Source organism: Haliotis rubra, unplaced genomic scaffold, assembly GCF_003918875.1.
Source record: "Haliotis rubra isolate DU_JTF1 unplaced genomic scaffold, ASM391887v1 Scf108, whole genome shotgun sequence".
NCBI classification, from domain to species: Eukaryota; Metazoa; Mollusca; class Gastropoda; order Lepetellida; family Haliotidae; genus Haliotis; species Haliotis rubra.
Window position 1 is genome coordinate 1,740,294 of NW_025764981.1, and position 21,650 is coordinate 1,761,943.

A 21,650-nucleotide genomic window follows, 5' to 3' on the forward strand; every position below is an offset into this window, starting at 1 on the left:
CGGGCCCCAGTGAGATGGATGTATTGAAACGGGCCCCAGTGAGATGGGGATGTATGTTGAAACGGGCCCCAGTGAGATGGGAGATGTATTGAAACGGAGCCCCAGTGAGATGGGAGATGTATTGAAACAGGCCCCAGTGAGATGGGAGATGGGAGCCCCAGTGAGATGGGAGACCCAGACCGGTGGAAATCTAGAAACGGGCCCCAGTGAGATGGGAGATTATTGGGGCATTAGCCCCAGAGGAGAAGGGGAATGATGTGGTTCAGGGACTTTGAGACAGACTAGGTTGATACTTGACATTGTATCCCAGTTGTGTAGATTGATGCTCGAGATGTAATTGTGTAGATGATCACCTGATTGTCTGGTCCAGACTCGATTTTTTACAGATCGCTGCAATACAGAAATAATACACCCGTAGTGTAGGGTGCTGACTAAACCAGAAACAGTCAAGTTAAATGTTCATTTATAAACCCACTTTCATAGGTATTTGTATTGGTGAAACAATACGGCAAGGTCATGGTATGATACAAAGGTCGTGGTACAATATGATGTGTATCATGATATATAGGTCACGATAGGATATGTTTCATAATTCATGACCACTTCTCTGCTGAAACAATTTCGAAGCAGGTTCAAATGACAAGCGGCAGATATTTTTAGTGGTGATGCTTTTTACAACACATTTTTCAATGGCTTACAAAAACCCATGGACCCTTTTTGTAGCAAGAGTCCTATTGTGTATCAATACTGAACAAAATATTGGTTTGTATGAAAACTAACGATGAAGTGATAGTTTCCCCATAGTTCCTGGCACATACAAGCGATGCAGCTTCCTGTTTTCATTTAAGGCACCTCAGACTGGGACACCTGGGACACCTAAAGCTTCACTGCATTCCAACACCTCTAAAACCACCATTATTATGTTTCTTCTTTCTTTGTTGTTTATCGTCGCTCTCAGCAGTCTTCCAGCTGAAAGGAGGCGGTCTGTAATTAATCAAGTCTGGACCAAACAATCCAGGGATCAACAGCATGAACATCGATCTAAGCAATTGGGATACGATGACGTGTAAATCCAGTCAGTGAGCCTGACCAGCCGATCCCGTGAGTCGCCTCTTACGACAAGCATGGGTTACTGAAGATCAATTCTAACCCGGACCTTCACGGGTGTACGAGGTTTGTACAGCAAAAATTGTTTGTGACGACAGCAGTCCTAGCATCTCTAACCCCTATTCCCAGAGGGGCGGTGGGGTAGCCTAGTGGTTAAAGCATTGGCTCGTCACGCAGAAGACCCGGGTTCGATTTCCCACATCTGTACTATGTGTGAAGCCCATTTCTGGTTTCCCCCAACGTGATATTGCTGGAATATTACTAAAAGCGGAGTAAAACCATATTCACTCACTCACTCTATTCCCAGAATTCAAATCACTAATGGAACTGTATCTCCAATTCATAAGAACACAATACACAACAGTACACAGATGCAAAACCCTTTATTTCAAAGTAAAAAATATAAACATTGGTTGTTTAACAATACTTTAAGAACATACAGTTAGGTCTGGCTATTGATATAAATTATAGAAATTGATAATCATCAACTAAAAAATATCAATCGATTATCGATAATTATCGGAGACTTAACTCAGCAAAAATGCCAAAACTATCTGAATTAAAGGAATATATTTCACATCACTGGGAGTGGTGGCATATTTTTGCCGTGATTATTAACAAAACTACGTTCTGAACACAATTTAGAACCAGATAATGAATAATGTCCTAAATTGGTATTGTGTGAGAAAATTATGATTTTTATTCTATCACATAAGTTGATATACGATATTATTGATCACACAATTTTCATATCGATAATCATTAATAATATTTCCAATCGATGATATTTCTGATTATCGATAATTTTAGCCAGCGCTAGATACAATCACATATTGATAATACACTTGTGTCTCGGTCCAGTAGATGACAGATTGACATGCCAAAGTCACAGAGAATTATATCTCCTTCCAAACGAGCAATCAGAACTAAATGAGCTCTTGCTTAGATCCTGCTGGAATAAGCAATAATAAGCTCTTAAGACAACTGAAACTAACTGTCATACCATTAAGTAATTTTAATTTAATTAAATAGGAATTTTCATTTGTGAAGATTTTTCAATTTGGATAGATAAATCTTGTTCATTTTGTCAGGAATGTAGTCAGATAAACAGAACTTCTATGAAGACAATTCAAATGAGATTCTCAGATATGTAGTGCTTATACAAGTGATGACTGACTGACTGAGTTGTTTTACGCCGCTTTTAGCAATATTCCAGCAACATCACGGCGGGGGACACCAGAAATGGGCTTCACACATTGTGCCCATGTGGGGATTCGAACCCGGGTCTTCGGCGTGACGAGCCAACGCTTTCACCATTAGGCTACCCCACCGCCCCTACAAGTGATGAATCTCGATCAGTGTAATATCTGTTTATAGCCCAACACCTGTGTTTAGGTTTTTGTGGTATGTTGTCATTGTTTTGTGCCAATATATTTCTTGGCAATTATACAATTTTTACAAACTTCAAGAATTTGGGCCTGAACATAACTTGCTCATTTCTGATGACTAAATGAATCTTATCATTTTAAACATATAACACATGGATTTTTTTTATCAACATTGAACTATAATGGAATGATAATGAATATATACATTTCAACAACACAAATAAATAAATGATACATGTAAACACGTCTCAAAAAATAACTTGTCACCATGACGTAGAATAAAAAATAGAAAATATGCTTTTGTTCTTTGTGGATGGATTCATGTAAAGGCATAAATACAACAAAAAATTGTATGGCCCATATATCTTCGAGGCCTGGTCAACTCGGACATTGTTTTTGAATTATTGACTCTTAATGTTGGCAGAAGCTTAAACCAAGAAACAAATTATATAAGGTCTCAGAACCAAAGAACAACCAGATGATATCAGTAGATGTGCCCTTACCCTGGTAATACACATAGTGATATGTGCCCTTACCCAGGTAATACAGTTGGGATATGTGACCTTACCCAGGTAATACAGATCGGGATATGTGCCCTTACCAGGTAATACAGATCGTGATATGTACCCTTACCCAGGTAATACAGATCGGGATATGTGCCCTTACCAGGTAATACAGATCGTGATATGTGCCTTACCCAGGTAATACAGATCGTGATATGTGATCTTACCCAGGTAATACAGACTGTGATATGTGCCCTTACCCAGGTAATACAGTTTGGGATATGTGATATTACCCAGGTAATACTGATCGGGATATGTGATCTAACCCAGGTAATACAGATGGGGATATGTGATCTTACCCAGGTAATACAGTTGGGACATGTGCTCTAACCCAGGTAATACAGATGGGGATATGTGATCTTACCCAGGTAATACAGATCGTGATCAGGTGTTATGTAGGGCAAGGTCAGATGTGGATCGGAGTCAGGTGTTGTGTGGCGAGAAATCATGTGTTGTGTAGAGCAAGGTCAGATGTGGATCGGAGTCAGGTGTTGTGTGGCGAGAAATCATGTGTTGTGTAGAGCAAGGTCAGATGTCGATCGGAGTCAGGTGTTGTGTAGAGCAGATCCGGTGTGGAGCGGAGTCAGGTGTTGTGTAGAGCAGATCCGGTGTGGAGCGGAGTCAGGTGTTGTGTAGAGCACATCCGGTGTGGAGCGGAGTCAGGTGTTGTGTGACAAGGAATCAGGTGTTATGTAGAGCAAGGTCAGATGTGGAGCGGAGTCAGGTGTTGTGTGGCGAGAAATCATGTGTTGTGTAGAGCAAGGTCAGATGTGGATCGGAGTCAGGTGTTGTGTAGAGCAGATCTGGTGTGGAGCGGAGTCAGGTGTTGTGTAGAGCCGATCCGTCGTGGAGTGGAGTCAAGTGTTTTGAGGAGTAAAGTCAGGTGTTACGGGGAGTGTTGTGAGGAGTGGAGTCAGGTGTTGTGTGCAAAGGAGTCAGGTGTTGTTTGGAATGGAGTCAGGTGTTGAGTGGAGTGGAATCAGGTGTTGTGAGGAGTGAAGTCAGGTGTTGTGAGGAGTGGAGTCAGGTGTTGTGTGCAAAGGAGTCAGGTGTTGTTTGGAATGGAGTCAGGTGTTGAGTGGAGTGGAATCAGGTGTTGTGAGGAGTGGAGTCAGGTGTTGTGTGGAGTGGGGTCAGGTGTTGTGTAGTGAGGTGTTGTGTGGAATGGAGTCAGGTGTTGTGAGGAGTGGAGTCAGGTGTTGTGAGGAGTGGAGTCAGGTGTTGTGTGGAGTGGAGTCAGGTGTTGTGTAGTGAGGTGTTGTGTGGAATGGAGTCAGGTGTTGTGAGGGTGGAGAGTGGAGTGGAGTCAGGTGTTGTGTGGAGTGGAGTGGAGCCAGGTGTTGTGTGTGGAAGTAGAGTCAGGTGTTGTGTAGTGAGGTGTTGTGTGTGGAGTCAGGTGTTGTGAGTGTGAGGAGTGGAGTCAGGTGTTGTGTTGTGAGTCAGGTGTTGTGGAGCCAGGTGTTTGTGTGGAGTGGAGTAAGGTGTTGAGTGGAGTCAGGTGTTTTGAGGAATCAGGTGTTGTGTGAGAGAGTGGAGCCAGGTGTTGTGTGGAGTCCCAGGTGTTGGAGTCAGGGTGTTGTGTAGTGAGGTGTTGTGAGTGGAGTGGAGTCAGGTGTTGTGTGGAGTGGAGTCAGGTGTGAGGAGCGGAGTCCAGGTGTTGAGCAGAGTCAGGGTGTTGTGTGGAGTGGAGTCAGGTGTTGTGTGTGTGAAGGTGTGGAGTGAGTCAGGTGTTGTGGAGGTGTTGTGGAGGAGTAAGGTGTTGAGTGAGCAGAATCAGGTGTTGTGAGGAGTGAGCCAGGTGTTGTGTGGAGTCAGGTGTCAGGTGTGTGTGAGTGGAGTCATGTGGAGGAGTCAGTCAGGTGTTGTGTGGAGAGTGTTGTGTGAAGTGAGTCAGGGAAGTGGAGTCAGGTGTTGTGAGAGTGGAGTCAGGTGTTGTGAGGAGGGAGTCAGTAGAATGGAGTCAGGTGTTGGTGTCAGGTGTCTTGAGTGGAGTCAGGTGTTGTGTGGAGTGGAGTCAGGTGTTGTGAGGAGTGGAGTCAGGTGTTGTGTGGAATGGAGTCAGGTGTCTTGAGGAGTGGAGTCAGGTGTTGTGTGGAGTGGAGTCAGGTGTTTTGAGGAGCGGAGTCAGGTGTTGTGTAGAATGGAGTCAGGTGTTGTCGAGGAGTAGAGTCAGGTGTTGTGTGGAATGGAGTCAGGTGTTGTGAGGAGTGGAGTCAGGTGTTGTGAGGAGCGGAGTCAGGTGTTGTGTGGAATGGAGTCAGGTGTTGTGAGGAGTGGAGTCAGGTGTTGTGAGGAGTAGAGTCAGGTGTTGTGTGGAGCGGAGTCAGGTGTTGTGTGGGGCGGAGTCAGGTTGTGTGGAATGGAGTCAGGTGTTGTGAGGAGCGGAGTCAGGTGCTGTGTGGAGTGGAGTCAGGTGTTGTGTGGAGTGGAGTCAGGTGTTGTGTGGAGTGGATCTAGCACTTGGGGGCAGCTTGTACTTGAGCCTAATATTGTCCAGCTCCATGTTGTGTCTGCGATGGTCAGCAAGACTCTCCTCTAGACGAGTCTGTGACCTCATCAACACCTCAGACGTTAGACTCTGTAGAGGCCCTGAGGAACAACACAACGCAGGAAATTTAGAGCATGTAACTTTTGCTTAGCTGCCGTGGTTGTATACCATTTGGCAAAACTATTACAATTAATTGCACTAAATCTATATGATCTTGTAAACCTTTAACATATATTACACATATATGATAACAGCCTGTTTCCTGACAGACATATCAAGTACCACATGTGATCAACTTACCATCCACCTCATGTTCTCTCATCATCCTGCGTCTTGGCTCCTCTTCTGTCTCATCCGAGTCCTCCTCACTGGACACCGGGTATCCCGCCTCTTCTCGCTCCTCCCGAGTGACGTCCACATTGTCCAGCTGCTGCAGATTGTGCAGGTCTTGAATGATGCAGCCTCTGGAGAACAGTATGAGACTATACTAAACAGAAAAGTATTTTAAGTAAAATGATCATTTTTTTTTTTTTTCCACATTTTTTTATTCACATCAGTAGGTACATTCACTTTTTGCAAAAGTCATATATGTTGACAGGAAACATATCTTGTTACAATCGTTTTATACGAATATCATACAAACAAAGTTGTATAATTGCGGATCGTCTAAGCTTAAGCAATTAGGTAAGTCGGTGTTATGAGTAATATTGCTTGTTTGCTCCTGGGTTCATTTAGTTCGTTTTCATAACAGCACCGTATCCTTCTGGGTAACCAAGGGGGTAGAAACATTCATACATTATTATACAGATGTCATGCCTAATACAAGCTTATACATGTTGACAGTTCACAACACATCAGTCTTCAAACATGAGTAGATACATTCAAGTATTACTGCACAAAGATCATAAGTTTTACACATTGAAGAGTCATAACACATCATACATGTTGTGTAATGGGCGCCCGTTTACTCCACATTCGTCTGGCTGGTTTTTCATTTTGGCAACCTATCTTTCAAAGAAGCGATGGAGGATTTTAGGGTCAATATTAAATTTTTAATACAGCTTATGCATTAAATATGTATATCTTTTCCCATCCGTGGATTGACACATATTGTAATTCGCAATCTCAAAATTCTACTTTAAGCTGTTGAAGAGTCATGACACATCGGTCCATGTTGTGAGTAGTGGTAGCCATTTACTCATACATTCATTTAGTTGGTTTTTTATTCTAGCAACATATCTCTCAACTTGAAAAATATCTTTCAAGGTAGCAGTAAAAGATTTGAAAGATAGAGATTCATTTCTAATACAACTTATGTATATATATCTTTTTCCAGCCAAAAGAATGTGGTTCACCAGTTTGAAGTTTGCGGTCCCCTGGATACCAAAGAGGATGGATTTAAGATTAAGCTGAATCTCATAACACAAATGTTGTCTCAAAAATTGTTCCAGATTGTACCAGAAAAGACTAACCTGTGGACATTCAAAATATACGTGCACAATCGATTCGTTTTCATTGTTACATCTTTGACAAATACTATTGTCGATCAGCTTCATCTTAAATAATTCCTTTTTGGTGTATATAATGCGATGCAAAAATCTATATTGGAAATCTTGTAGCTTGATATCTCTACAACATTGTTTAGGAAGACTAAATATTTCCTTCCAGTTTAAGTCAGTTAAGAACATTTGTTGCCATTTACTACAAATAATAGGGAGATAATTATTTTGCATAAGTATATCATAGATCTTCCGAGATCCCTTTGCTGGTTTAATCCATTCCATTAGAAAGTTATTCATCCTAAGATCGTAGACACATATAGGTTTAGAATTGTCTATCACCTTTATCCATTCTTTAGGGAGATTACTAACAACTCGATGATGGTCCAGATAAGTACCCTTGAGGTTGAATTTATTTTTCAAGTCTACAAAGGATAGGAGCCCATTCTCATCACATAGGTCTCTTATATAATGCACTCCTTTACTGACCAGTTTTCAAAATGATCATTTTCAATAAAATGAGTATTTTGGGCCACTCTTTTAATATTATTTTTAAGGTTACATTGTTCGCTAACCCATCAATTAGCTTGGTCAACATCCAAATAGAATGCATTTTTACTCCAACTCCCCAGCTCCAAATTTTATACATAAATTCAGTTTGTTACTATAAATGTGTTTTGTATTATAACTTATGAAGATAATGGTTTCATGCGGAAAAATTTGTTTGCATAAATAACAACAAATGCTACTTGTTTGAGACTAAGTCCAACTTGCTTCCATAGAAACACAAGAAATATAAAAGCCTAAAAATATGATTAGGCAACAGCTCAGCATAAACTCAATGCAAAGTTTGTAGCTTCACACAAAAATATCATTAGTTTGAGAATGAAGCCTCGAGTCGTGTAAGACTAAGTCAAATTGTTTCCATGAAAAAAAAACCCAAAATACAATTCAGAAAAATATACCAAATAGCAAAACCAGCCAGATAAGCTGATAAACAATCCATAGGCAATTTTTCATTGAAAAATATGATCAGTCATCAAAACATGAACTTCTTTATGCTGAGGGATGGAAAAGCGAAATATGGGATAGTTGAGAGGTGATGGGGGTCAGCAATATATGATACAGTCCTAGGACAGACCTACAACCAACCACCATAAAATCATACCCACAATTACAGAGTGACCAGTCTCTTTTTTGGAAAACGACCCGTGAAGATCCGGGTTAGAATTGGTCTTCAGCAACCCATACTTGTCGTAAGAGGCGACTAACGGGATCGGGTGGTCAGTATCGCTGGCTTGGTTGACACATGTCATCAGTTCCCAATTGTGTAGAACAATGCTCATGTTGTTGATCACTGGATTGTCTGGTCGAGACTTGATTATTTACAAACCACCGCCATATAGCTGGAATATTGCTGAGTGTGGCGTTAAACAACAATTGATCAATCAATCTATTTGGGAAACAACAAAACCAGAATGTTCAGCGGCAGGGGTGGAAATAACCCATTGCCCGACGTCCGAGTCCAGTGTTTTTTTCTGTCGGGCAAGCAAATTTGTATATCATACTGTGCCAGTGTCCAGTTGACTTTCCAATGTTAATTATGTTGTTTATTTTAAAAAATCAACAAGAAAACGTCCGGTATAGTGGAAAAATTATCAGGGCAAGTGATTTTACATGTGCCACTGTTCCGGAGTACACTACCAATTTTAAAGTTATTTGCACCCCTGAGCAGCCTACCGGACCTGAAAGAATTAAGATGCTTCAACTTTCACAACAAAATAGGAAAACAAGAGAGAAGGAAAAAGACACCTGATTGGATTTGTTGAGGAGGAAAGACCCCTTACTGAAGTGCCCTAGCCTTTGTCACAAAGGCTGAAGCAATGACTATCTGGCTGACAATCACTGGACTGTCCAATCCAGAACAATTAATATGACATTTAACAAACAAACAAAATAATGTGTCCATTTTTATGGCGCCAGACTCCACACTAGACATGCTCATCGCACTAACAATGAATAGTACAGTACATTATTCCCCCAGATAACCCAAGCAGCCTGATAGAGCCAGACTCCACACTAGACATGCTCATCGCACTAACAATGAATAGTACAGTACATTATTCCCCCAGATAACCCAAGCAGCCTGATAGCGCCAGACTCCACACTAGACATGCTCATCGCACTAACAATGAATAGTACAGTACATTATTCCCCCAGATAACCCAAGCAGCCTGATAGCGCCAGACTCCACACCAGACTCCACACTGAAGACATGCTCATCGCACTAACAATGAATAGTACAATACATTATTCCCCCAGATAACCCAAGCAAGCGCCAGCCACATAGACATGCTCATCGCACTAACAATGAATAGTACCAGATTCCCCAGATGGCAAGCAGCCAACTCCACACATGCTCATCGCACTAACAATGAATAGTACAGTACATTATTCCCCAGATAACCCAAGCAGCCTGATAGCGCCAGACTCCACACTAGACATGCTCATCGCACTAACAATAGTACAAGTAGCCCGGTAGCAGACTACACTAGACATGCTCATCGCACTAACAATGAATAGTACAGTACATTATTCCCCCAGATAACGCAAGCAGCCTGATAGCGCCAGACTCCACACTAGACATGCTCATCGCACTAACAATGAATAGTACAGTACATTATTCCCCCAGATAACCCAAGCAGCCTGATAGCGCCAGACTCCACACTAGACATGCTCATCGCACTAACAATGAATAGTACAGTACATTATTCCCCCAGATAACCCAAGCAGCCTGATAGCACTAGAAGGTTATAGTCACATGATTTATCCCACAGGGAGACCCATTTTTCAGATGGGTGAACAGAGGCAATTTTGAACAAACTTGCGTAACCTAAGGGGAGGCCACATGTATCACCCATCCAATTACTCTCCGCACCCAACGTTGCTTAACTTTAACTGATTCGTGACCTGAGCTCTATGCACAGGGGGGCGGTGGGGTAGCATAGTGGTTAAAGCGTTCGCTCGTCACGCCGAAGACCCGGGTTCGAATCCCCACATGGGTACAATGTGTGAAGCCCATTTCTGTTGTCCCCCGCCGTGATGTTGCTGGAATATTGCTAAAAGCGGCGTAAAACCAAACTCAGTCAGTCAGTCTATACACAGAACCACGTGCTGCAACATGTGAAACAAACAAACAAACAAACTCCACTGACCCAGTTCTGTTACAGATACAGCAGTATTCTTCCATATCAAGTTTAAATAAAGAAAGATTTTTTAAGTTGTGAGTTATGTACAAGATGTAGTTTGTCAACATTATGAAGCCAGTATCTCACCGGTAGTCTGGCATCTGAGTACAGGGGTTACCAGACAGGTTCAGCAGTATCAGAGACTGGGGGAATTCATCTGAAACAGTGTCAGGTAAATCAATCATTGGTGTCTTGCTATAAAAAATGCAGGGGTGGAAATAACTTTAAAATTGCTAATGTACTCCGGTACAGTGGCATATGTAAAATCACTTGCCCTGATAATTTTTCCACTATACTGGCCGATTTTCTTGTTGATTTTTTTAAATAAACAACATAATTAACATTGGAAAGTCAACTGGACACCGGTACAGCGTGACATACAAATTTGCTAGCCCAACAGAAAAAAGCACTGGACTGGGGCGTCGGGAAATGGGTTATTTCCACCCCTGAAATGTCAGGTAAACTGATCATCAATGATCAACAGCATGAGCATCGATCTACGCAATTGGGATATGATGACATGTGTCATCCAAGTCAGCGAGCCTGACCACCCGATTCCGTAAGTGGCCTTTTACGACAAGCAGGGGTTGCTGAAGACCAATTCTAACCCGGATCTTCACGGATGGTAAACTGATAATTGGTGTATTGTTATGAGTGAGTGAGTTTAGTTTTATACCACACTCAGCAATATTCCAGATATATGGTGGCGGTCTGTAAATAAGAAATCCAGTGATCAACAGCATGAGCATCGATCTGCACAATTGGGAACCGATGACATTTGTCAACCAAGTCAGCGAGCCTGACCACCCGATCCCGTTAGTCGCCTCTTACGACAAGCATGGGTTACTGAATTCACATTCTAACCTGGACCTTCATGGGTATATTGTTATGAAAGAGTGACAGGTAAACTGATTATCAGTGTACTGACATGAAACAGTGGCTGGAAAACTGATCATCAGCATTTTGCTTTGAAACAATGGCAGGTACACATGTAGAACAGGTCATTTATTTTGAAGTCTGTACAATATACAGCTTTGGACGAGAGAAGCTGGTCACATGACCGTGAAAGCTGACATTCATAAGTGTATGGATGACACATTTTGATATTCACATGCTTTTCATGAGACTGTATTCTTGAGATGACGTAAACACAGACGGACAACCTTCTGTGAGTGACATTCAGAAGTTGGTGTGGTGAACAACAGGGAGAGTGAGTGAGTGAGTGAGTTAGAATTAAACGTCACCTCGGCAATATTTCAGCCATATAGTGACGAGAACAGGGAGAGTTACATGGATATACCACTAATAATAATAAGTCGTCTTCTATAGCGCACAGTCTCTAAACACCAAGTGATTGCTCGCGGCGCTTAATCAGAATCTGATTCTGATTACCCCAGATAACCCAAGCTGCCTGTTAGGCGTTAGAATGTTATAGTCACATGACTTTATCCAACCGGGTACCCATTTTCTGCAGAGGCAATTTTGAACAAACTCACTTGTCTAAGGTGAGACCACATGTATCACATGTGCTTCGTTGTGCGGCAGGACTGAAGTCTTAGAAACTCTCAGGAGTCAAGCTGCCAAACACAGCCACCCTTGAGGTACAGTTTACCACATACAATGTGACTGTAGTGACTGATACATCCACTAAACCTCAAGACCCTTCCCTGTAAGGATCAAAGAACATCAAACCTCTGTGAAGAAGAAAGACTCCAAATCCACCATATATGATCCTTTGTAACAGTATCAGTGTACTCACCAGTAATCACACCCACTACAAGATCAGGAGACTACTAGAAGCCATTCACATCAAGAGACTCCAACCGGCCATGAACAGAGACCAAGGATATTACATCCCCACTGCCTACCACCAACTCATCACCAAGCAATCTTAATTCCATTATTCTCCTGTCTGTCATATCATTGACTTCCCCTGCCCATTAATCCCTCCTTCATTAACTCTGCTTGTGTAACAATTGCTTTCTTGTGTATACATCCTCCAATCTTGTAGACCAAGCTTCATAATTGTGTAAAGAACAACCAATTTACTGTTCAAACTTTACTAGTAGCATATAGCCTTCAGGCCTACCAAAGAAAACTTTCCCACTGTGCAGAAAAACGCAGAAAAGCCCACATTAATCGTGGAAATAGCAACATAAACATAATACTCGCTACTGAAACACTAAAAACGGCAACTTTAAATCGCTAACACTGCGTCATAAAACGAGGAGCCCGCAACTTCGATTTTGCGCATGCGCACATGGAAGAGGAAGTCTCGACCGCAAGTTGACATTTTCCACCTTGGACAAAAGTTACATTCCTTTTTAAGTATTTCTGTTGTGTTATTTGGCATTTATCATCATGATACTTGTGTGCACACCTTTTTAGTTTACTTTCCTTTCGTATGCAACGAATTGACAGCAATTATTTTGACATATTTAATACTTCTTCTACGCGAGGCGATTCACGGTTGCTCGGAAATTGGAAAGAAGCCCGGATCGTAATGCGCATGCGCAGTAGAGGTCAAAGTTCGCTGATATAAAAATGTTGCAGTTTCATAGTTTTTCGTTGCCGTTTTTACTGTTTCAGAAGCGAGGTAATGTGTTTATGTTGCTATTTCCACAATTAATGTGGGCTTTTCTGCGTTTTTCTGCACAGGGGGAAAGTTTTCTTTGGTAGGCCTGGCCTTGCCTGCAGTATTGTACCTCACTTCCTTGTAGCTACACTGAAACATTGCTCATACTCATGATAAAAAGATTTATATCCATAAAAACTCTCCTGGTTGTTCACAGACACACTACTTCCACATTCCTGGGGACACCCCTGTGCATTCCCTAGCATGCATAAAAATACAGAGGCATTATTTCAGATCATTTAGGGCTTTAATCTTGAACTAGTGCCTTGAGAAAGCATCCAAGGCTGCTCCCTGAATTGTTGGTCTCCAAATACAGAGCTGGGGTGGCACCTTACCAATGTCAAACTGTGCTATGCGGTTGTCTGAGAGGTCAAGGAAGAGAAGCTTGGAGAGTTTACTGAGGTTCTCCACCTTCTGTAAGAGGTTGCCGGCCAGTGTCAGAAACTGTAAGTTTTTCAGGCAGTCGAGGTTGCTGATGCATGTGATCCGGTTCTGGAAGCAAGTACAACTGTCCAAATCAAACTCGGCTTTCTCTGGCATGTACAACATTTCTGATTCTTTTGAAGGAAATACAAAGTTTGTGACATGAAAGACAGGAACACAACACTTGTAACTACTACCTTGAGCAGTGTTGTCTACGGAAACATAAAGTTACTTGAACTTCTGTGTAGAGAGTGATTTTGGGGGTCATGTTCCATGACCTTACAGAAAACAAGATTTCACTGCGTCTATGATGTCACTATGCTTATGATGTCACTATGTCCATGATATCTCTGAGTCTATGATGTCATTGAGTCCATGTTTTCACTATGTCTATGATGTCATTGAGTCCATGTTTCACTATGTCTCTGAAGTCATTAAGTCTATGATATCACTGTCTCTGATGTCACTGGATCTATGCTGTCATTGGGTCTGTGATGTGATGTCACTGTGTCTGTGATGTCATTGAGTCCATGATCACTGTGTCTATAAAGTCACTGTGTCTACAATGTCACTAAGTCTATGATCTCACTGTGTCTATGATGTCACTGTGTCTATGATGTCAATGAGTCTATGATGTCAATGAGTCTATGATCTCACTGTGTCTATGATCTTACTGTGTCTATGATCTCACTGTATCTATGATGTCACTGTGTCTATGATCTCACTGTGTCTCTGATGTCACTGTGTCTATGATCTCACTGTGTCTATGATGTCACTATGTCTATGATGTCACTGTGTCTATGATGTCACTGTGTCTATGATGTCAATGATGTCATGATGTCACTGTCTCTATGATCTCACTGTGTCTATGATGTCAATGAGTCTATGATGTCACTGTGTCTATGATGTCTCTAATGTCTCTGATCTCACTGTGTCTATGATGTCACTGTGTCTATGATCTCACTGTGTCTATGATGTCACTGTGTCTATGATCTCACTGTGTCTATGATGTCACTGTGTCTATGATGTCACTGTGTCTATGATGTCACTGTGTCTATGATGTCACTATGTCTATGATGTCACTGTGTCTATGATGTCACTGTGTCTATGATCTCACTGTGTCTATGATGTCACTGTGTCTATGATGTCACTGTGTCTATGATGTCACTATGTCTATGATGTCACTATGTCTCTGATCTCACTGTGTCTATGATGTCACTGTGTCTATGATGTCACTGTGTCTATGATCTCACTGAGTCTATGATCTCACTGTGTCTATGATCTTACTGTGTCTATGATGTCACTGTGTCTATGATGTCACTGTGTCTATGATGTCACTGTTCTATGTCTATGATGTCACTGTGTCTATGATGTCACTGTGTCTATGATGTCACTGTGTCTATGATGTCACTGTGTCTATGATGTCACTGTGTCTATGATGTCACTGTGTCTATGATGTCACTATGTCTATGATGTCACTATGTCTATGATCTCACTGTGTCTATGATGTCACTGTGTCTATGATGTCACTGTGTCTATGATGTCACTGAGTCTATGATCTCACTGTGTCTATGATGTCACTGTGTCTATGATGTCACTGTGTCTATGATCTCACTGTGTCTCTGATGTCACTGTGTCTATGATCTCACTGTGTCTATGATGTCACTGTGTCTATGATCTCACTGTGTCTATGATGTCAATGAGTCCATGATCTCACTGTGTCTATGATGTCAATGAGTCCATGATCTCACTGTGTCTATGATGTCAATGCGTCAATGATCTCACTGTGTCTATGATGACAATGAGTCTATGATCTCACTGTGTCCATGATGTCAATGAGTCCATGATCTCACTGTGTCTATGATGAAAATGAGTCTATGATCTCAGTGTGTCTATGATGTCAATGAGTCTATGATGTCAATGAGTCCATGATCTCACTATGTCTATGATCTCACTGTGTCTATGATCTCACTATGTTTATGATGTCACTGTGTCTATGATCTCACTGTGTTTATGATGTCAATGAGTCCATAATCTCACTGTGTCTATGATGTCACTGTGTCTATAATCTCACTATGTTTAAGAAGTCACTGTGTCTATGATCTCACTGTGTCTATGATGTCAATGTGTCTATGATCTCACTGTGTCTATGATGTCAATGAGTCCATGATCTCACTGTGTCTATGATGTCACTGTATCTATGATCTCACTGTGTCTATGATGTCAATGAGTCTATGATGTCACTGTGTCTATGATCTCAGTGTGTCTATGATGTCAATGAGTCTATGATGTCAATGAGTCCATGATCTCACTATGTCTATGATCTCACTGTGTCTATGATCTCACTATGTTTATGATGTCACTGTGTCTATGATCTCACTGTGTCTATGATCTCACTGTGTCTATGATGTCAATGAGTCCATGAGCTCACTGGGTCTATCATGTCACTGTGTCTATGATCTCAGTGTGTGTATGATGTCAATGAGTCTATGATGTCAATGAGTCCATGATCTCACTATGTCTATGATCTCACTGTGTCTATGATCTCACTATGTTTATGATGTCACTGTGTCTATGATCTCACTGTGTTTATGATGTCAATGAGTCCATAATCTCACTGTGTCTATGATGTCACTGTGTCTATGATCTCACTATGTTTATGAAGTCACTGTGTCTATGATCTCACTCTGTCTATGATCTCACTGTGTCTATGATGTCAATGAGTCCATAATCTCACTGTGTCTATGATGTCACTGTGTCTATGATCTCACTGTGTCTATGATCTCACTGTGTCTATGATGTCAATGAGTCCATGATCTCACTGTGTCTACAAAGTCACTGTGTATATTAAACATCACATTAGAAGTGACTATCATCCAGTGCTCATAATTTGTACATCCCTACCCTAGTGTTTAAAGTCCCTTTATCATATATCAATGAAACTCACCTGAATTTCCCCTAACCTTATGCCACTTCTAGCAATACTCCAGCAATATCACGACAGGGGACACCAGAATTGGCCGGAGACAAACAGGTGCAAAACTATGAAATTCATGAACACCAAGCTGTGAAATTCATGAACACCAGAAATGGGCTTCACACATTATACCCATATAGGCAATTGAACCCAGGTTTTAGAGATGACAAGCGAACACTTGAACCACACACGCACGCACGCACACACACACACACACACTCACCTGTTGGAGATACACGTTGGTGACTTTATCACTCAGAAGCTCCAGACTGTCAATATGACTGATGTTTTCACGGTCTAGTCGAACATGTGTGATCTCACAAAGGGCTGTTAAGCTGTGAAACATGAAAAATGCTTCTTTTAATTCATCATGATTAATCTTGGTTGTGTTATTGTACCAATGTGGTGTCTGGTGAACCCCTTTCTAAATGGCGTGCTGGGCCTCCTTTCACAAAGCACTAAGGTGATCGTAAGTCACTAAGGTAACCTTAGTGCACTGTTAAAGAATGGAGTTAAGGTTAACCTTAGTTAAAGTTGCTTCGTGGGAGTTAAGGTCTCGAAACAAACTTAGTCAAACTGAGTTTGACAATTTGAAACATCTGAATTTTAACTCAACTACATTTTTAAAATAGAAAAGCCCATACTGCTTAAGTAACTATCCACCAAACCCAAATTGTCCCTTATGTTTGACAATTTCAGTTCAATGGGAAATGCATCAAATTTGGTAAAATCTCTGTCAAAATCAGAAGTTTGTTTCTGTAAATCTGGGGGCCTGGTTGGTACTGGTTCACTGACATAATTACGATGAGTTAAGTCTCAAATGTCTTGACTACATAGTAACTGGCCCTTGGAAATACTTGGACGATGGCTGTTCTGAATTAGTAGCTATGACAGTTGGATGAGTGGGAGGCTTAACTCTGACTGTCTTTGTTTCGAAAAACAGTAACCAGGAACGATCATTTCTCTTTACAGACTTGTTTCTCAAAAGAAAGTGAAACGTCCAACTGTGCAATATGATAATAATGGCTATTAATAAAGTGCGGTTTCCAGGCACTTGTGCATGCTGTGTGCTAACACGTTATTACCCTGGATAACCCAAGCTGCCTGATAGATGCTGGAAGCTATATGGCTTATCCCACCGGGTACCCATTCACTGCTGGGTAAACAGAGGCAATTCATGAACAAACTCACTTGCTTAAGGTGAGTCCACATGTGTCATGTGTGCTTTGTAAAAAATAATGACATTGTACTGGCCTTATGCTCGCTTACTTTTAAGCATGCACTTTGATAGTCATGCTTTACTTTGATAGTCATGCTTACTCGGCTCGCTATGTCCACTGTCATTATCATGTTTATGATCATTGTCAAAACTACTTTGATTATCTTTCGATGGTCTCTGCTGCTTTGCTTTGTTCTCTGCTACTTTTTCTTGCTGTGCAATCTGTTACGGATTTAAAATCTGCAAATTTGACAACAAATGATTTTCCTGTATAAATATATTTTTAGTTTTGCGAATACCAAAGAAAATAGAAGAAAGAGTTTTGTTGAAGACAGGTCTTTTTGTTTCCATATGCAGATTTGCCCTGGCCACAAACATTCAAAAAAAAGCAGAAACATTTTTTATGTAGAAATGAACATATTTTAATTCCATTTTATACTCTAAACCAACCAGCCCAACTTTAGATCACAGTGGCTATGTGAATCACATGAAAAGAATGCTGACCTAGAGCTTACATGCAACTCAAAACACAACTTTGCAGATTCTGATACCTTTCAGTATGGACTTACAGTAACAAATTATCAAAAATACAAATTCGACTTATAAAGTTGAAAAATAATGCGATGAAAAACCCCAGCGAAATCGGAGTTCAAACGATTCACTAAAATCGTCCCAGCTGGGGTGAAAAGTGTTTGCAACAGCTGTGCTGCGGTGCGCTCATAGTGCATGCGCAGTGAATAGGTTTGTGCAGCTTGAAGCGGCATGCCCGGATTATAAGGTCGTGAGCAGGAGTAGTCTAATCTTGGTTGTGTACACAAACAACAAATAGTAAATAATCTACTCCTTACATAAAAGAACCTTGTTAAGGATCTAGATCTACTCAGCTATGTGTCAACCAGTGAGGTGTTCGACATTTCAAGACGGAAAACCTTTGCTGGCAGTGAGTACTCGAAGTAGGCTTTGATCTGAGCTATTTTTCTAATGTTTTGACTTTTGTTGATGTTTCACAGGGCGCGAGCTTTCAATATTTTATGACAGTAGATTACCGATTTAACTGTTTATATAATTTCATTTGACTATTTCACCACACATTTTTTTACCGAGTCACTTCTCAGTTCAATACTTAAAAGCAACTGTGATATAGATATGTCTATGTCACAGACAAAACTCAATGTCTGTTTTATTGACACCTATGTGTCTGCCTGCCTGTCTGCTAATGACAATATTCAATACACAACTTCGATCACTGACCACATGCAAGTTGTACTTAACACCTATCAGGCTATACACCAAAACAAAACGCATTGATTTATGGCTCGTGCACCTGAGTTCTGTCTCTGTCACATTATGTAATTATACAGACAGGCAGGTGTGATAATTGTACACATCACATGCTATGATGTCTGTTGATTGCAAAATGTTATACACAAAAAATGAGCATATATTTACAAAAACCCAACATCTCTATACACACACAAAGAGCCCTAAGTGTATCGGCAAATGAATCAGCCAATGAAAGTCTTCGTTACACTGAAGTGCACGCCCACCCACTCTGACTGGGTTCGGTATCCCGGGTGTTCGTTTCGAGGGAAGTAAACCCAAGTACAAAATATGGCACTTTTGATTTGCGATTGTAATTGTGTTTATTTGTTTTTTCATAATCAGCTTTTCATAATCAGCAATGTATATTATATGGCATGAAAAAATGATAATTGTGTTTTAATAATGTTTCATTTCTTTGTTGCATCTAAGCTCTAATCAAAATTAAACTGATAATCATGCTTAGCATGTTCTCTATGTTAACAATCTTACCATGCCTATAATTAGATTACCATGTTTATAATTAATTGGATAATCATGCTTTTTGAGTTCTCTACATTACTTATGCGTACCATGTCTATAATTTGATTACCATGTTTATAATTAATTGGATAATCATGTTTAGTATGTTCTCTATATTAACTATGCTTACCATGTGTATAATTCGATTACCATGTAATTATGGAATTAACTGGATAATAACGCATGTTTATTAACGATAATTGCCTATATTAACTGCCTTAACATGTCTATAATTAGATTACCATGTTCTTAATTAATTGTAATTAGATTACCATGTTTATACTTAGTATTTTCTCTATGTTAACTATGCTTACCATGTTTATAATTAAATTACTCATGTTTGCAATTAATTGCTATTCAGAATATACACACGGAATGATTATCTTGTGAAGTTGAAAACATTCGGACTACTGCTTGGAGCATCAAAGATTTTGTATTTTATATATTTAACAAATGCATGTTTATAATTAGATTACCATGTTTATACTTAGATTAAGGGGCCAATTATTGTTGTTAATGTTAATCTGCTGTTTGTCACAACATACCATGTTATCTGCGGTTTGTTGGAACATACTTCATATATATTTCTAATCATTTGGTTGTAGTCACTTTTAGCTTCATGGTGGTGTATGAATCTACATCGAAACGTCGCTCAATGCAATAAACAAGAAGTTGTCATCAATAAAGTTGTTTCCTTCTTTTTTGACTCACCAACTTCTGAATGTCGATCAAACAAGGAGCCAATTATCGCTACAGTAAGCTGTGCCCATAAACAGCACCCTTCTTTTATCCCCACCCCAGAATTTGCCTCACTAACAAAGTAGATAGGAAGGCGTTTCCTATTCTTGCGGTACTTACGGATATCGGCTGAAAAAATAACACAAACAATTCTTATCGTATTCATGCTTGTTGTTTTAAATGAAGGGCCTTCTCCTCTAACATCTACATCTATCAGCTGCCAGATCCATCAGGTGAATTACCACTTGTGAGCCCGGTGATAAACAATGCCATCGGCCATTGACGAAACGAGGCTTCTAGGAATTAACGTTATTAAGTGTATGTGAGAGCAATCCTACCGGAAAGGGCGGGAAAAAGTAATGATATGTCCAAGTTGGTATAAACTCCCCAATTTTCGTGACACTGCAAGATTTTTATCACTCACAGACTTGGGCCACTTCCTAGTTACCAGTCGGTGATGTAAACAACCGCTAAGTGTCGTGCATCGGCGATTTCGGCAGAAAGCGTGTTTACCGCGAGAATCGGAAACCCACGAGAATGGGAGACGGACCTATAAATACAGACAAAAGATATTTACATTTTCTCCTGGTCCCATGAAGAAGTTGCCTCTGGAGGAAGATGTCTGGTTACAAGCAGATGCAAGGACAAGCGTTGAGCTTTCTTCTCAGCTGAACAAACATACAATAAACATGGAGGACATACCTAGGATGTATGTGGTGAGAGGAATCATCCGTAACCATGGCAACATTTGGGACAGATCATATTTGGGGACTAATGTGCAATATCAGGGATCAGAGTTGACCAAACATTTTGCATTTAAGGTTTGTCTATTGAGGAATTTGTCAAGGCTTCAAAATCAAGATCCCTTGATAACCTTAAACTCTGACGTGTCTTTTGGATGCATATTTCAAGTACTCAAACACCACAACTTCATTACATAGATCAGAAATTGTACAATAGATAATTCTAAAATTTCAAAAACCTGGTACGTCATTGAATGTTAAAATCTTGAATGTGATGTGATAGTTCATTTCATCTGACTGAGTATAGTTCTATTACTTCTAACATGCATATGTTTATTGCCATCAGTTTGTAAAATCACTATCATTTGGAACTATATACCATGTTTTTCCCATGCAAAATTACTCTTGTGATAAGCTGTTTACTGTTTATATGAGTAGCAGTCAACGATCAGAACATTGCATACCAAAGATTGTTGCCCGACTAGCAGTGACAATCCTATTTGTTGCATGAAATGAAACGCAGCGACATTCAGTCTCATTTTGGCATCTGATCAATCTGTTTTCCTTAAAAATATCCTTCCACATACTCACTTTTGAAAGAATCACACGTTTGAAGGTCTGCCTCCTCCTCTTCCATGATCAGGTTATCGATCACTCTGTTACATCAGTCACATGTACTGGGTCCTTGCATCTGTCGGAGTGATTGTTTGGTTTATCGACTCGACAACAAACTAGAGTGCTCTCCCTTCATTAGGTGAGCACCGAGCTCCTTCCCGCATA

General features: G+C 40.6%; 1 protein-coding gene and 1 long non-coding RNA gene across 3 annotated transcripts; one reads left to right on the forward strand and one right to left on the reverse strand.

The window, feature by feature from the left end:
- Positions 1–873: 873 nt before the first annotated feature.
- LOC124281291 (leucine-rich repeat-containing protein 46-like) lies at positions 874–21,650 on the reverse strand. Its single transcript, XM_046717321.1, has 8 exons — positions 21,462–21,650; positions 20,705–20,795; positions 16,552–16,663; positions 13,264–13,420; positions 10,381–10,450; positions 5,847–6,010; positions 5,536–5,647; positions 874–969 (listed from the first exon to the last, which is right to left on the reverse strand). Exons 1-8 carry the CDS (start codon positions 21,505–21,507, stop codon positions 885–887), a joined length of 837 nt encoding a protein of 278 aa, XP_046573277.1. The 5' UTR covers positions 21,508–21,650; the 3' UTR covers positions 874–884.
- LOC124281303 lies at positions 4,040–5,396 on the forward strand. Of its 2 annotated transcripts, none has more exons than XR_006899899.1 (3): positions 4,040–4,173; positions 5,187–5,208; positions 5,364–5,396. It is a non-coding gene; the product is annotated as an uncharacterized LOC124281303 (long non-coding RNA). The 2 variants fall into 2 exon arrangements; XR_006899900.1 differs by having other exon boundaries at positions 5,342–5,383.

Bases quoted from the DNA above. Each gene is read 5' to 3' on its own strand.
- LOC124281291 (XM_046717321.1), bottom strand. From the start codon at position 21,507: ATGGAAGAGGAGGAGGCAGACCTTCAAACGTGTGATTCTTTCAAAA. The intron at 20,796-21,461 runs GTGAGTATGTGG...ATGTTTGTTCAG, and splicing joins AACGTGTGATTCTTTCAAAA to CTGAGAAGAAAGCTCAACGC. The intron at 16,664-20,704 runs GTAAATATCTTT...CATGTTTCACAG, and splicing joins TCATGGGACCAGGAGAAAAT to CTTAACAGCCCTTTGTGAGA.